The 14047-nt window shown below is 53.9% G+C and overlaps 1 protein-coding gene across 13 annotated transcripts in view; it reads left to right on the plus strand.

Annotated features, from left to right (window-relative positions):
• MYOCD (myocardin) overlaps positions 1-10765 on the plus strand; it is a 473785-nt gene extending 463020 nt beyond the window's left edge. For all 13 annotated transcript variants that reach the window (XM_037914277.2, XM_043527936.1, XM_037914278.2 and 10 more), the window contains one exon: positions 8026-10765. In XM_037914277.2, coding sequence (XP_037770205.1) covers positions 8026-8585 — 560 coding nt within the window. In that variant the 3' untranslated portion in view covers positions 8586-10765. The remainder of the gene's footprint in view (positions 1-8025) is intronic.
• The last annotated feature ends 3282 nt before the right edge of the window (positions 10766-14047 follow it).

Consider the following 14047-nt stretch of genomic DNA (forward strand, 5'->3'; position numbering starts at 1 on the left):
TACCCATTCCCTAGAGAGAGAGCACCGCCCGTGCCCATTCCCTAGAGAGAGCACCGCCCACGCCCATTCTCTAGAGAGAGAGCACCGCCCACGCCCATTCTCTAGAGAGAGAGCACCACCCGCACCCATTCCCTAGAGAGAGAGCACCGCCCGTGCCCATTCCCTAGAGATAAAGCACCGCCCACGCCCATTCTCTAGAGATAAAGCACCGCCCGCGCCCGTTCCCTAGAGAGAGAGCACCGCCCGCACCCGTTCCCTAGAGAGAGAGCACCGCCCGCACCCGTTCCCTAGAGAGAGAGCACCACCTATGCCTGTTCCCTAGAGAGCGAGCACCACCTGTGCCTGTTCCCTAGAGAGAGAGCACTGCCCAAGCCCATTCTCTAGAGAGAGAGCACCACCCGCACCCATTCCCTAGAGAGAGAGCACCGCCCGCACCCGTTCCCTAGAGAGAGAGCACTGCCCGCACCCGTTCCCTAGAGAGAGAGCATCGCCCGCGCCCGTTACCTAGAGAGAGAGCACCGCCCGCACCCGTTCTCTAGAGAGAGAGCACCGCCCGCGCCCATTCTCTAGAGAGAGAGCACTGCCCGCACCCGTTCCCTAGAGAGAGAGCACCGCCCACGCCCATTCTCTAGAGAGAGAGCACCGCCCGCACCCGTTCCCTAGAGAGAGAGCACCGCCCACGCCCGTTCCCTAGAGAGAGAGCATCGCCCGCACCCGTTCCCTAGAAAGAGAGCATCGCCCGCACCCGTTCCCTAGAGAGCGAGCACCACCTGTGCCTGTTCCCTAGAGAGAGAGCACCGCCCACACCCGTTCCCTAGAGAGAGAGCACCGCCCGCACCCGTTCCCTAGAGAGAGAGCACCGCCCACGCCCGTTCCCTAGAGAGAGAGCATCGCCCGCGCCCGTTACCTAGAGAGAGAACACCGCCCGCACCCGTTCTCTAGAGAGAGAGCACCGCCCGCGCCCATTCTCTAGAGAGAGAGCACCGCCCGCGCCCATTCCCTAGAGAGAGAGCATCGCCCGCACCCGTTCCCTAGAGAGAGAGCACCACCTGTGCCTGTTCCCTAGAGAGCGAGCACCACCTGTGCCTGTTCCCTAGAGAGAGAGCACTGCCCACGCCCATTCTCTAGAGAGAGAGCACCGCCCACACCCGTTCCCTAGAGAGAGAGCACCGCCCGTGCCCGTTCCCTAGAGAGAGAGCACCGCCCACGCCCGTTCCCTAGAGAGAGAGCACCGCCCACACCCGTTCCCTAGAGAGAGAGCACCACCTATGCCTGTTCCCTAGAGAGCGAGCACCACCTGTGCCTGTTCCCTAGAGAGCGAGCACCACCTGTGCCTGTTCCCTAGAGAGAGAGCACTGCCCAAGCCCATTCTCTAGAGAGAGAGCACTGCCCGCACCCGTTCCCTAGAGAGAGAGCACCGCCCGCACCCGTTCCCTAGAGAGAGAGCACCGCCCACGCCCATTCTCTAGAGAGAGAGCACCGCCCACGCCCATTCTCTAGAGAGAGAGCACCGCCCGCACCCGTTCCCTAGAGAGAGAGCACCGCCCACGCCCGTTCCCTAGAGAGAGAGCATCGCCCGCACCCGTTCCCTAGAAAGAGAGCATCGCCCGCACCCGTTCCCTAGAGAGAGAGCACCACCTGTGCCTGTTCCCTAGAGAGAGAGCACCGCCCACACCCGTTCCCTAGAGAGAGAGCACCGCCCGCACCCGTTCCCTAGAGAGAGAGCACCGCCCACGCCCGTTCCCTAGAGAGAGAGCATCGCCCGCGCCCGTTACCTAGAGAGAGAGCACCGCCCGCACCCGTTCTCTAGAGAGAGAGCACCGCCCACGCCCATTCTCTAGAGAGAGAGCACCGCCCGCACCCGTTCCCTAGAGAGAGAGCACCGCCCACGCCCGTTCCCTAGAGAGAGAGCATCGCCCGCACCCGTTCCCTAGAAAGAGAGCATCGCCCGCACCCGTTCCCTAGAGAGCGAGCACCACCTGTGCCTGTTCCCTAGAGAGAGAGCACCGCCCACACCCGTTCCCTAGAGAGAGAGCACCGCCCGCACCCGTTCCCTAGAGAGAGAGCACCGCCCACGCCCGTTCCCTAGAGAGAGAGCATCGCCCGCGCCCGTTCCCTAGAGAGAGAGCACCGCCCGCACCCGTTCTCTAGAGAGAGAGCACCGCCCGCGCCCATTCTCTAGAGAGAGAGCACCGCCCGCGCCCATTCCCTAGAGAGAGAGCATCGCCCGCACCCGTTCCCTAGAGAGAGAGCACCACCTGTGCCTGTTCCCTAGAGAGCGAGCACCACCTGTGCCTGTTCCCTAGAGAGAGAGCACCGCCCGCACCCGTTCCCTAGAGAGAGAGCACCGCCCGTGCCCGTTCCCTAGAGAGAGAGCACCACCACACCCGTTCCCTAGAGAGAGAGCACCGCCCGCGCCCGTTCCCTAGAGAGAGAGCACCGCCCGCACCCGTTCCCTAGAGAGAGAGCACCACCTATGCCTGTTCCCTAGAGAGCGAGCACCACCTGTGCCTGTTCCCTAGAGAGAGAGCACTGCCCAAGCCCATTCTCTAGAGAGAGAGCACCGCCCGCACCCGTTCCCTAGAGAGAGAGCACCGCCCGCACCCGTTCCCTAGAGAGAGAGCACCGCCCGCACCCATTCCCTAGAGAGAGAGCACCGCCCACGCCCGTTCCCTAGAGAGAGAGCATCGCCCGCACCCATTCCCTAGAGAGAGAGCATTGCCCGCACCCGTTCCCTAGAGAGCGAGCACCACCTGTGCCTGTTCCCTAGAGAGAGAGCACCGCCCACACCCGTTGCCTAGAGAGAGAGCACCGCCCGCACCCGTTCCCTAGAGAGAGAGCACCGCCCACGCCCGTTCCCTAGAGAGAGAGCATCGCCCGCACCTGTTACCTAGAGAGAGAGCACCGCCCGCACCCGTTCCCTAGAGAGAGAGCACCGCCCACGCCCATTCTGTAGAGAGAGAGCACCACCCACGCCCATTCTGTAGAGAGAGAGCACCACCCGCGCCCATTCCCTAGAGAGAGAGCATCGCCCGCACCCGTTCCCTAGAGAGAGAGCACCACCTGTGCCTGTTCCCTAGAGAGAGAGCACCGCCCACACCCATTCCCTAGAGAGAGAGCACCGCCCACACCCATTCCCTAGAGAGAGAGCACCACCTGTGCCTGTTCCCTAGAGAGAGAGCACCGCCCACGCCCATTCTCTAGAGAGAGAGCACCGCCCACACCCGTTCCCTAGAGAGAGAGCACCGCCCACACCCGTTCCCTAGAGAGAGAGCACCACCTATGCCTGTTCCCTAGAGAGCGAGCACCACCTGTGCCTGTTCCCTAGAGAGAGAGCACTGCCCAAGCCCATTCTCTAGAGAGAGAGCACTGCCCGCACCCGTTCCCTAGAGAGAGAGCACCGCCCGCACCCGTTCCCTAGAGAGAGAGCACCGCCCACGCCCATTCTCTAGAGAGAGAGCACCGCCCACGCCCATTCTCTAGAGAGAGAGCACCGCCCGCACCCGTTCCCTAGAGAGAGAGCACCGCCCACGCCCGTTCCCTAGAGAGAGAGCATCGCCCGCACCCGTTCCCTAGAAAGAGAGCATCGCCCGCACCCGTTCCCTAGAGAGCGAGCACCACCTGTGCCTGTTCCCTAGAGAGAGAGCACCGCCCACACCCGTTCCCTAGAGAGAGAGCACCGCCCGCACCCGTTCCCTAGAGAGAGAGCACCGCCCACGCCCGTTCCCTAGAGAGAGAGCATCGCCCGCGCCCGTTACCTAGAGAGAGAGCACCGCCCGCACCCGTTCTCTAGAGAGAGAGCACCGCCCACGCCCATTCTCTAGAGAGAGAGCACCGCCCGCACCCGTTCCCTAGAGAGAGAGCACCGCCCACGCCCGTTCCCTAGAGAGAGAGCATCGCCCGCACCCGTTCCCTAGAAAGAGAGCATCGCCCGCACCCGTTCCCTAGAGAGCGAGCACCACCTGTGCCTGTTCCCTAGAGAGAGAGCACCGCCCACACCCGTTCCCTAGAGAGAGAGCACCGCCCGCACCCGTTCCCTAGAGAGAGAGCACCGCCCACGCCCGTTCCCTAGAGAGAGAGCATCGCCCGCGCCCGTTACCTAGAGAGAGAGCACCGCCCGCACCCGTTCTCTAGAGAGAGAGCACCGCCCGCGCCCATTCTCTAGAGAGAGAGCACCGCCCGCGCCCATTCCCTAGAGAGAGAGCATCGCCCGCACCCGTTCCCTAGAGAGAGAGCACCACCTGTGCCTGTTCCCTAGAGAGCGAGCACCACCTGTGCCTGTTCCCTAGAGAGAGAGCACTGCCCACGCCCATTCTCTAGAGAGAGAGCACCGCCCACACCCGTTCCCTAGAGAGAGAGCACCGCCCGTGCCCGTTCCCTAGAGAGAGAGCACCACCACACCCGTTCCCTAGAGAGAGAGCACCGCCCGCGCCCGTTCCCTAGAGAGAGAGCACCGCCCGCACCCGTTCCCTAGAGAGAGAGCACCACCTATGCCTGTTCCCTAGAGAGCGAGCACCACCTGTGCCTGTTCCCTAGAGAGAGAGCACTGCCCAAGCCCATTCTCTAGAGAGAGAGCGCTGCCCGCACCCGTTCCCTAGAGAGAGAGCACCGCCCGCACCCGTTCCCTAGAGAGAGAGCACCGCCCGCACCCATTCCCTAGAGAGAGAGCACCGCCCACGCCCGTTCCCTAGAGAGAGAGCATCGCCCGCACCCATTCCCTAGAGAGAGAGCATTGCCCGCACCCGTTCCCTAGAGAGCGAGCACCACCTGTGCCTGTTCCCTAGAGAGAGAGCACCGCCCACACCCGTTGCCTAGAGAGAGAGCACCGCCCGCACCCGTTCCCTAGAGAGAGAGCACCGCCCACGCCCGTTCCCTAGAGAGAGAGCATCGCCCGCACCTGTTACCTAGAGAGAGAGCACCGCCCGCACCCGTTCCCTAGAGAGAGAGCACCGCCCACGCCCATTCTGTAGAGAGAGAGCACCACCCACGCCCATTCTGTAGAGAGAGAGCACCACCCGCGCCCATTCCCTAGAGAGAGAGCATCGCCCGCACCCGTTCCCTAGAGAGAGAGCACCACCTGTGCCTGTTCCCTAGAGAGAGAGCACCGCCCACACCCATTCCCTAGAGAGAGAGCACCGCCCACACCCATTCCCTAGAGAGAGAGCACCACCTGTGCCTGTTCCCTAGAGAGAGAGCACCGCCCACGCCCATTCTCTAGAGAGAGAGCACCGCCCACACCCATTCCCTAGAGAGAGAGCACCGCCCGTGCCCGTTCCCTAGAGAGAGAGCACCGCCCACACCCGTTCCCTAGAGAGAGAGCACCGCCCGTGCCCGTTCCCTAGAGAGAGAGCACCGCCCGCGCCCGTTCCCTAGAGAGAGAGCACCGCCCACACCCGTTCCCTAGAGAGAGAGCACCGCCCGTGCCCGTTCCCTAGAGAGAGAGCACCGCCCGCACCCGTTCCCTAGAGAGCGAGCACCGCCCACACCCGTTCCCTAGAGAGAGAGCACCGCCCACGCCCATTCTGTAGAGAGAGAGCACCGCCCGCACCCGTTCCCTAGAGAGAGAGCACCGCCCACGCCCATTCTCTAGAGAGAGAGCACCGCCCACACCCGTTCCCTAGAGAGAGAGCACCGCCCACGCCCATTCTCTAGAGAGAGAGCACCGCCCACACCCATTCCCTAGAGAGAGAGCACCGCCCACACCCGTTCCCTAGAGAGAGAGCACCGCCCGCGCCCGTTCCCTAGAGAGAGAGCACCGCCCGCACCCGTTCCCTAGAGAGCGAGCACCACCCGCACCCGTTCCCTAGAGAGCTCTGTCTGTGCCCATTCCCCACAGAGAACAATGATCCTGTGATGCTTTCTCAGGGGGCCCAGAGCTGTTAGTCACTGTGTGACCCCTCTGCTCCAGCTAGAGAGAGATTTGCTGGTGCTAAGTTGCTACCCATGCCAAACAAACTTCTCGTGGCTCTGTCAGCCCTTACTTTGCCTTACAGGTAACACTTGTGCACTGCAGTTCCTGAGCCCCCTCAGAAACCATTCCCCTGGAGCACCCAGCCCCTGCCATTGGCCACTCACAGAAATTATCTTGCTATCTCCAACTAAGAATTCACGCTTTGCTTAGTATTACAGCCCAGAGGTCTTCATATGATCTAACAGAGAGGTTTATTAAGAAAGATTGAGATTTCAATGATATAAAGAAGTGTAATGAACACAGAAATGGTTACAAATAAAACAGAGTGTAACACACTTCTAAGAGACAAACATAACTTTAGCAGGTGAAAATCTTGGTCTCAGATAAGCAGCTTACCTAAAGCAACCTCTCAGCATCACCAGCCACCAGGGCCAGGATCCAGCTTTCATGGATACAAAAAGTGCTGTCCTATTTTCTCAGCAAAGGGGGACACCCTTCTTACAGTCCAGTAAGCCTTGGCACTGTATCCTTTGGAAGTGTGCCCCCAGATAAAGGTCTTCTCCTCTGCTGTTTCCTCTCCCAGGAGCTGAAGCCATGCAGCTTTCTTAGCCTATTAACGTGTTCGTCCCTTTTGCCTCCGATGCAAATGTAATTCCCATTGACTTAGACTTGCTTTACATCTGAGACCTATGCAGCCAGGTAAAGCAACATTCCTTTGTCTGTGTTGATAACCTCTGTTATCAGCCCTGCCCAGTTACCTAGTGTAAACCTATTTTTAGCACATACATACAACTTCTTGAAGAACACCTGTACAGACATCTCATGATGCTTATGCAGACCAGTAGAATATAAGCTTTCATTTGATACCTCATATGACAGTCTTTAGAGATAAATACTATGCCAGCCATGTGCTGGTTACAATGACTCTGTCAGGCCTGGCAGGTATTGCTGCCACAGAGTAGTGAACCACTAATGGCTTTTGAGTCACACAGTGCCCATTTCCCACACTCATTTACCATGGCCATGTCTAGGCCAAGCATTGCCTAGGCCCATCCCTTTGGGGAACACTAATTATGCCCCTTGTCCACACATACGAGCTACAAAGATGCATTATCTGCTCTGATGATGGCCTATAGGGCCATTGTCTGTACCCTGTCCATATGCCAGTGCCTATCGAGAAAGCATCATTGATGCTTAGCTGTCAGTTGGCTTCCATACTAGGTAATCAAACTTTAAAAGCATCTCCTGTCACTCGCTCCTTAGATGGGCTGGCTCCATGTTCTCGGGCATTGCTGATTATAACGTTCCATGAGTAGGCCTTGTGGTGACTTTGGAAGCTGAGCAGTTGAGGGCTGGTACTAGCAGAGCCCTGTATGACATGGACAAACCAGGCCATTTTGGGGTGATTTGACAAGAAAGCCAAGGACCCAGTGTCCTGTTTACAAAGGGTCAGAGCAACATTCTGATCCTGAGTCACCCCGAGCCTGAGAGTCCGTTGGGCCATCCACTCAGTGCCGCACTTTCCCCACATACCCTGGGCTGGCTCTCCTTTCACCAGTGAGACCATGCTGATCCGTGTCAGTAGCAACAGTCCCAGTGCACTCTCTGTCCCAGCACGGCCGAGAGCTAACTGGGTCTCTTAGCAGAGGGTTGTTGCAAGGAGGCAGTTGAAGGAGGACAGTGTGATGGGTTTTCAGATGTCTCTGGGGAACTCCTCCCATGCACAGGGGCATGTATTGGAAAATCAAAGTCATGGGCAATGTAGGCTGGCATCCTTGGTGGCAGCATGACTGTAGATAAGAGGATAAGTAGTACAGGGCTAAGCCAGGAAGAGCCTTGCAACTGAAGACAGGCAGTTTGTGTTTGATAAGCTGGAGAAAAGGGAGCTGGTGGATGGATGTGAAGTGTGTGTGTGGGGTAAATGGTGCAGGGAGGAAGGAGGACTTGTTGGAAGATGTCCGTTTTTGCACTGATAAGATTAGGGGAACCCTGAGAGGAGCAAAACGGTGGGGTAGGCTCTGAGGGAAAGCAGGTAGTCAAAGCATGTGGCCAGTGTAGATGGCTCAGGCTGTTACATGGCATGGGTCTAATCTCTCCATTTCCTTTTCAAACAGAAATGCCAGCCATTGCCAAAGAAGATCGTTCCTGCCTCCAAAAAGTACCTCAGATAACGGTGTCTTCAGGGAACACCAGCACTTCACTTCCAAAGGCCTCTGCTCCGTTTGAACATGTTTCCTCAGCCCAACTCTCATTTGACCACTGCACAGGCAGCAATGACACTCACCTCGAAGTCTTATTAAATTCCCAGAGTCCCCTGGGAAAGGTCAGCGAGATCCCCCTCCTGAAAATGGGCGGTGAGGAGTCTCACTTTGAAGGGCTGATCGATGGGTTTTCCAGCAAAGTTGCAGATGAACTTCTGACATCCCAGGAGATTCCTCTCTCGCCCATGGAGACCCAGCTGTCACCCTCCTCCGCTGAAGGCTCCGGTTTACAAATGAGTTTCACTGAATCGCCCTGGGAAACGATGGAATGGCTGGATCTTACCCCACCTAGCTCAGCCACTGGCTTTGGCTCTTTCACCACCACCGGGCCCAGCCTCTTCAATATAGATTTCTTAGATGTTACTGATCTCAGCTTAAACACCACCATGGACCTTCACTTACAGCAGTGGTGAAAGGTGGGGGCACTACAGATGGGAATGTACAGCAAAAGCAGCCAACCACAAGTCCTTTCATTAAACAATAGAACCAACAGGAACTGAGTCCCGGTCCAAAGGGCTAATGTGTGAACCAGTCAGGGAAAACTGGAGTATTTTTCCCAATACATAATTCCTGTCCTTCTTCAGTGACTAAGAATTGTCAGCACAATGATGCTGAGCCTTTATGTTTCACACCTATGTGGCTATTGATGCCTTTTAAAAATTAGACTTCTCTAAAACATTTTTTTATACTTTTTCAGTTTTAGCAGCCATTCACATGAGAACTGGAGTAGCTCGTGACATATTGTGTGGAAAAGAGACCTACCTGGGAGGAAGCATGAAAGCATCCAGAACAGGGTCCAAGGCATTGCTACCGAAAGCTGCCTCATCTCCTTTAAGAAATACTGCACGGCACATCTTAGCCATGGAGAAAGGCCCAGTTTGGTCAGAAGTATTGTGGGTAGCTAGTGCCATGCTGTCTGCCCACCACAGTGACAAAACACACTGCACTGTACAGCCAGGTCCACCTCGCTCTGCTTCCAGTCTCCATTCCAATTAGTCATTGATCAAAAATGGTTTTGAAGCAAAGTCCCCATAGCACAGACAGCTGCTGTCCAATCAAGGGCGGGAGTTGTGCCATGTCAGAGATGTGCCAGAACTCATGTGAGCACATCTCATATGGTCACTTTTAGTGAGTGAAAGCCAAGGCGTGTTCCATGCTGCACAGTTACATTTTATAATTTAACCTCAAAGAAGCCCACACCACAGATGTCCTGATACCTGACTCCAGCTGCTCAGGTTGCTCATAGAGCTACTGAAAGAACCTGATGCACTGACAGAGCTGTCAATTTCCTACTGATGTGGTATAAGTAACTGGTGTGGTATAAATATGTCTCCAGCAGGGGACAAGGAGTATGTTGAACCAGGAAGTAAACAAACAGAAGCTCTGGGGGGAATCTCTTGCACTTTTCTCTGCAGTATAAGAAACCTGAGGATGAACCTCTCCTAAACCCTGAACTTGCAGGGAACCCTGAGGGTGGGGGAGAGCCACAGAAATTCAATTGCAATAAATAGCCCCTCCTGTGTGTTCCCCAAGAAATGCAATGGGTCAGAACAGGCCCTTAATTGTGGCTGGAGTTTGTGTGACCATCTGCTTGTGCAGTCTATGCTCCCTATGCCAGCCCTCCTCCCTGCCATCCCTCTCCCCTTCGCGCCTCTCTCCCTCCATTTTCTGAGTTTACTGCTGCCCCACCAGTTGCTCTGCTCAGAGCAAGGTCATCCAGAGAACAGCTGTGAATCCACAAGGCTAGAGGAGCTCGTTCTTCCCAGTTCATCAGAGATGGATGCTTTGCTGCAGCACTGGCTGCAGTAGGAAACCACCTGCCTTTCTCCTCTGAATCACCGTGCAATATTGTTCACTGGGCTCCCCGGTGACAAACGGCCATCTTGTCACCATTTGGCTTCCACCAAAGAATCTGATGTCTACTGTTTTAGGGATGCATCTACGTTTTTAGGAATTACCTGTCAGCTGTTTTGCAAAAGTAAATATTGTTGCTGACAAAGATTGTTAAAATATTTACAGCCCGCGTGTATTTAATATTTGTGTTACTGGAAGGGCAGCACACTGGCCATGCAGTCATTTGGGGAAGAGCCCAGTGCAAAGGGACTGTGCGGGGGGGACACTCCCATGTGGGCAACTTGCTGAAGATTTGTTGGAGCCTGAGGAGGAGTCTCTGCAGCCCTCTTTGGCCTCAGTTAATGAGGTATTATGTTGTTGCATGTTGTATAAAGAACATGTTAGTAGCTTTTTAAAGTCACTATTTAAAGCACCACTTTTCTATTGTACAAATGTTCACCAGACACTGGTAGCTAGAACAATCACAAGTTGCTATTTGTTAAAAGAATTTCTTTTTTTATAAGTGAGCGATTTTAGAAACCATTCCATGGTGAATTTTAATAGCACTTGAATCCAGAGTAGTTTAGCTGCTGCACTGCCTAAATGTACAGGGCTTCCCAGATAGTTTTCTCCTCTCGACAAATGTATTTCCTTATTTAAAGTGATGCTGTCAACTTAAAACTTATAAACAGACACGTTTCCTCAGCTATGTTACCAACAACACCTTCATTATTAAATACCCTCTTGTCTTGTCACTCTCTCTGCTCTCAGATTGCTGCTTCATTTTGCTCAGCTGGGACAAGGACAGCCACTGAATTCAGTGTCCCGGGGTGCCACCTGGAACTGAGGTACCACTAAGCCCCTTGACCCACCAGCCTGGGCTCCCTCTCACACTGTGCTGTGGTGACAAGCTGCAAAGCCCTCCAGCCTGCACTTTCATCAGCATTCACACACATAGGGACACACCCAGCTGCAGTTACACGCAGGCTCTCTAACCACCAGCTTCCCAGCCTAGGACCCCAGAGCAGTACCATCCTGCCCTGGTCAAATCTGGTCAGTATATGGGTTTAATATCTGGTCTGCCTCTCCCTCAATGTGAAGAGAACAGTGCACACTTGTGGTAACCAAGCAGAGATTTTCCCCAAGCACTCCAGTCAAAGCTTACTGCTTTGGATTAAAACATAAAATAAGTTTTTAACTACAAAAGATAGATTTTAAGTAATTATATGTGATAGCAAACAGAGCAAAGCAGATTACCTAGTAAATAAACAAAACGCAAACTAAGTCTAAGATACTAGGAAGATAGAATATGAATTAGCAAATTCTCACCCGGCCTGATGGGACAAGCGGGCTGCAGATTCTTATGGGACAAGCTGCACTTGCATTGCAGCTCGGAAGCCCCAGGTCTCTCATACACAAACTATAAATCTCTTTAGCCTGAGTCCAGCACTTCCCCCAGTTCAATCTTTGTTCCTCAGTGTTTCCAAGTGTCTTCTTGTGTGGAGAGTGAAGAACCACAGATGATGTCACTCCCTGTCTTATATAGCTTTAGCATATGGTGGGAGCCCTTTGTTTCAAATCTTGATTCCCAGACCAGTTTGTGGAAAAATGCTGCCATCCCAAGGTGGAGTCCAGAATCATGTTGTCCTGGTCTTATGTCCTTGTAGAGTCATATCAGCCATTACTTACAGGTTAGCTGGAGCATTCTCAGGAAGGCTTATTGTTTTCCCTAATGGCTCATTGCACTGAATAGGCCCTTCCCAAAAAGCTATCTAGACTGAAAGCATCTTGTCTAGTGGGCATTACTCAGGTGTAACTACAATTGAAGTACAGATACATAGTTTTGTACAGGTTTTGTTCAATATCTTCATTAATGATCTGGAGGATGGCATGGATTGCACCCTCAGCAAGTTTGCAGATGACACTAAACTGGGAGGAGTGGTAGATACGCTGGAGGGTAGGGATAGGATACAGAGGGACCTAGAAAAATTAGAGGCTTGGGCCAAAAGAAATCTGATGAGGTTCAACAAGGACAAGTGCAGAGTCCTGCACTTAGGACAGAAGAATCCCATGCACCGCTACAGACTAGGGACCAAACGGCTAGGCAGCAGTTCTGCAGAAAAGGACCTAGATGTTACGGTGGATAAGAAGCTGGATATGAGTCAACAGTGTGCTCTTGTTGCCAAGAAGGCTAACGGCATTTTGGGCTGTATAAGTAGGAGCATTGCCAGCAGATTGAGGGACGGGATCATTCCCTCTATTCGTCATTGGTGAGGCCTCATCTGGAGTACTGTGTCCAGTTTTGGGCCCCACACTGCAGGAAGGGTGTGAACACATGACTTATAAGGAGAGGCTGAGGGAACTGGGGTTATTTAGTCTGCAGAAGAGAAGAATGAGGGGGGATTTGATAGCTGCTTTCAACTACCTGAAAGGGGGTTCCAAAGAGGATGGATCTAGACTGTTCTCAGTGGTAGCAGATGATAGAACAAGGAGTAATGGTCTCAAGTTGCAGTGAGGTAGGTTTAGGTTGGATATTAGGAAAAACTTTTTCACTAGGAGGGGGTGAAGCACTGGAATGGGTTACCCAGGGAGGTGGTGGAATCTCCATCCTTAGAAGGTTTTAAGGTCAGGCTTGACAAAGCCCTGGCTGGGATGATTTAGTTGGGGATTAGGTCCTGCTTTGAGCAGGGGATTGGACTAGATGACCTCCTGAGGTCCCTTCCAACCCTGATATTCTTTGATTCTATAGTCAGTATTTATAATCTCAGATACAAAAAGGATATATGCATACAAATAGGATAATCATATTCAGCAAATCATAACTTTTCCAATGACACTTGACATGACTTATCTTGTACAAAATGCATCATAATTATGCCATAACCATATTGTAACAATATTACTGTGACGAATATGGGTGCGGTGTCACACAGTTCACTATGAGCTTCTCAGGGGCTCAGCCTTAAGGGCTCTGTATTTATTTAAATTCCACATTTTCACTGGCAGGTTCATAACAAGCTAATTGGAGCATTTTTCTTGCTCTGAGGGTTGCAAGAGCCTGGGAGCTTTTAGAAAAGCTGATCTCTGGGTCAGATGTGAGTTATACTGTCCCGTTAGAATGAAATGGCTGGTGCTCTCGAGGCTGGCCCAAACAGCTTTTGCTTTCCCAGCGTGTTGTGGAAGCCTCAGAAGCTAAGCTTCTGGCACCCAGCATGACTAGCTTCTGCGTCAAATGTCTGCTGGACTCTCTCAACAGATCGAGCTGCGTTCTGTTATCCCCTGGCTTGCAGAAATGTACCAGTGGGGAGCCCTGCCTGCCAACTTTGCCTGAGACTCCTTGCTTCCCGGGACTCTCAGGAACAAGCAGAATGGCACAGCTTTGCACAGGAAACCAGCAAAGCCTGCTTGCGCGTTCCCAGGCCCAGCTCTGGTGCCATTTCTCTGATCATGATGTACATTGGAATACTGTGGTCTGATTGGATGATCATTTACTCATGTGAATAAATTAGCCAATCAGAATAAATCCTTTAATTATCAGGATTGTTACTATTATTGATAATAAAAAGCAAAAGTTTCTCTTGCAGATGCCGAGGCAATCTCTGAGACCACTGCCTGTGCCTGGCTCTTCCAAGGAGATCTGAATTACTGTAGGGCTGCATTCACAATGGGCCTTAGGCACCTAAATCTCAGGATCAGGCCTCACTAGGACTCACCAAGTCCCCATCCAGCTGCCCCCGAACCTGTAGGTGCCAAAACGGTCTTGGTGCCTGTTTGCAGAAGACGCTCTCTCAGAGCCCTTGGCTCTGTACCTGTGCACTGCAGCCTCATGCTAGGCGTCTGGCGCTGCACGATCCGAGAGAAGCTAGGCATCCCCTGCCTACCCCAGCTGCAGGCCCAGAGCTCCCACAAAACAGCTGGGAGGGTGGGGGCAAGAAGGCGGAGCCTCATCTCCCTCGTAACTTGTAGCTCAGTGGTTAGAGCACAGACCAGGCATGTGGGAAATGCTGGTTCACACTCTCCTCTGCCTGAAGAGGGCTTTGCT

Source organism: Chelonia mydas, chromosome 14, assembly GCF_015237465.2.
Source record: "Chelonia mydas isolate rCheMyd1 chromosome 14, rCheMyd1.pri.v2, whole genome shotgun sequence".
Lineage (NCBI taxonomy): Eukaryota > Metazoa > Chordata > Testudines > Cheloniidae > Chelonia > Chelonia mydas.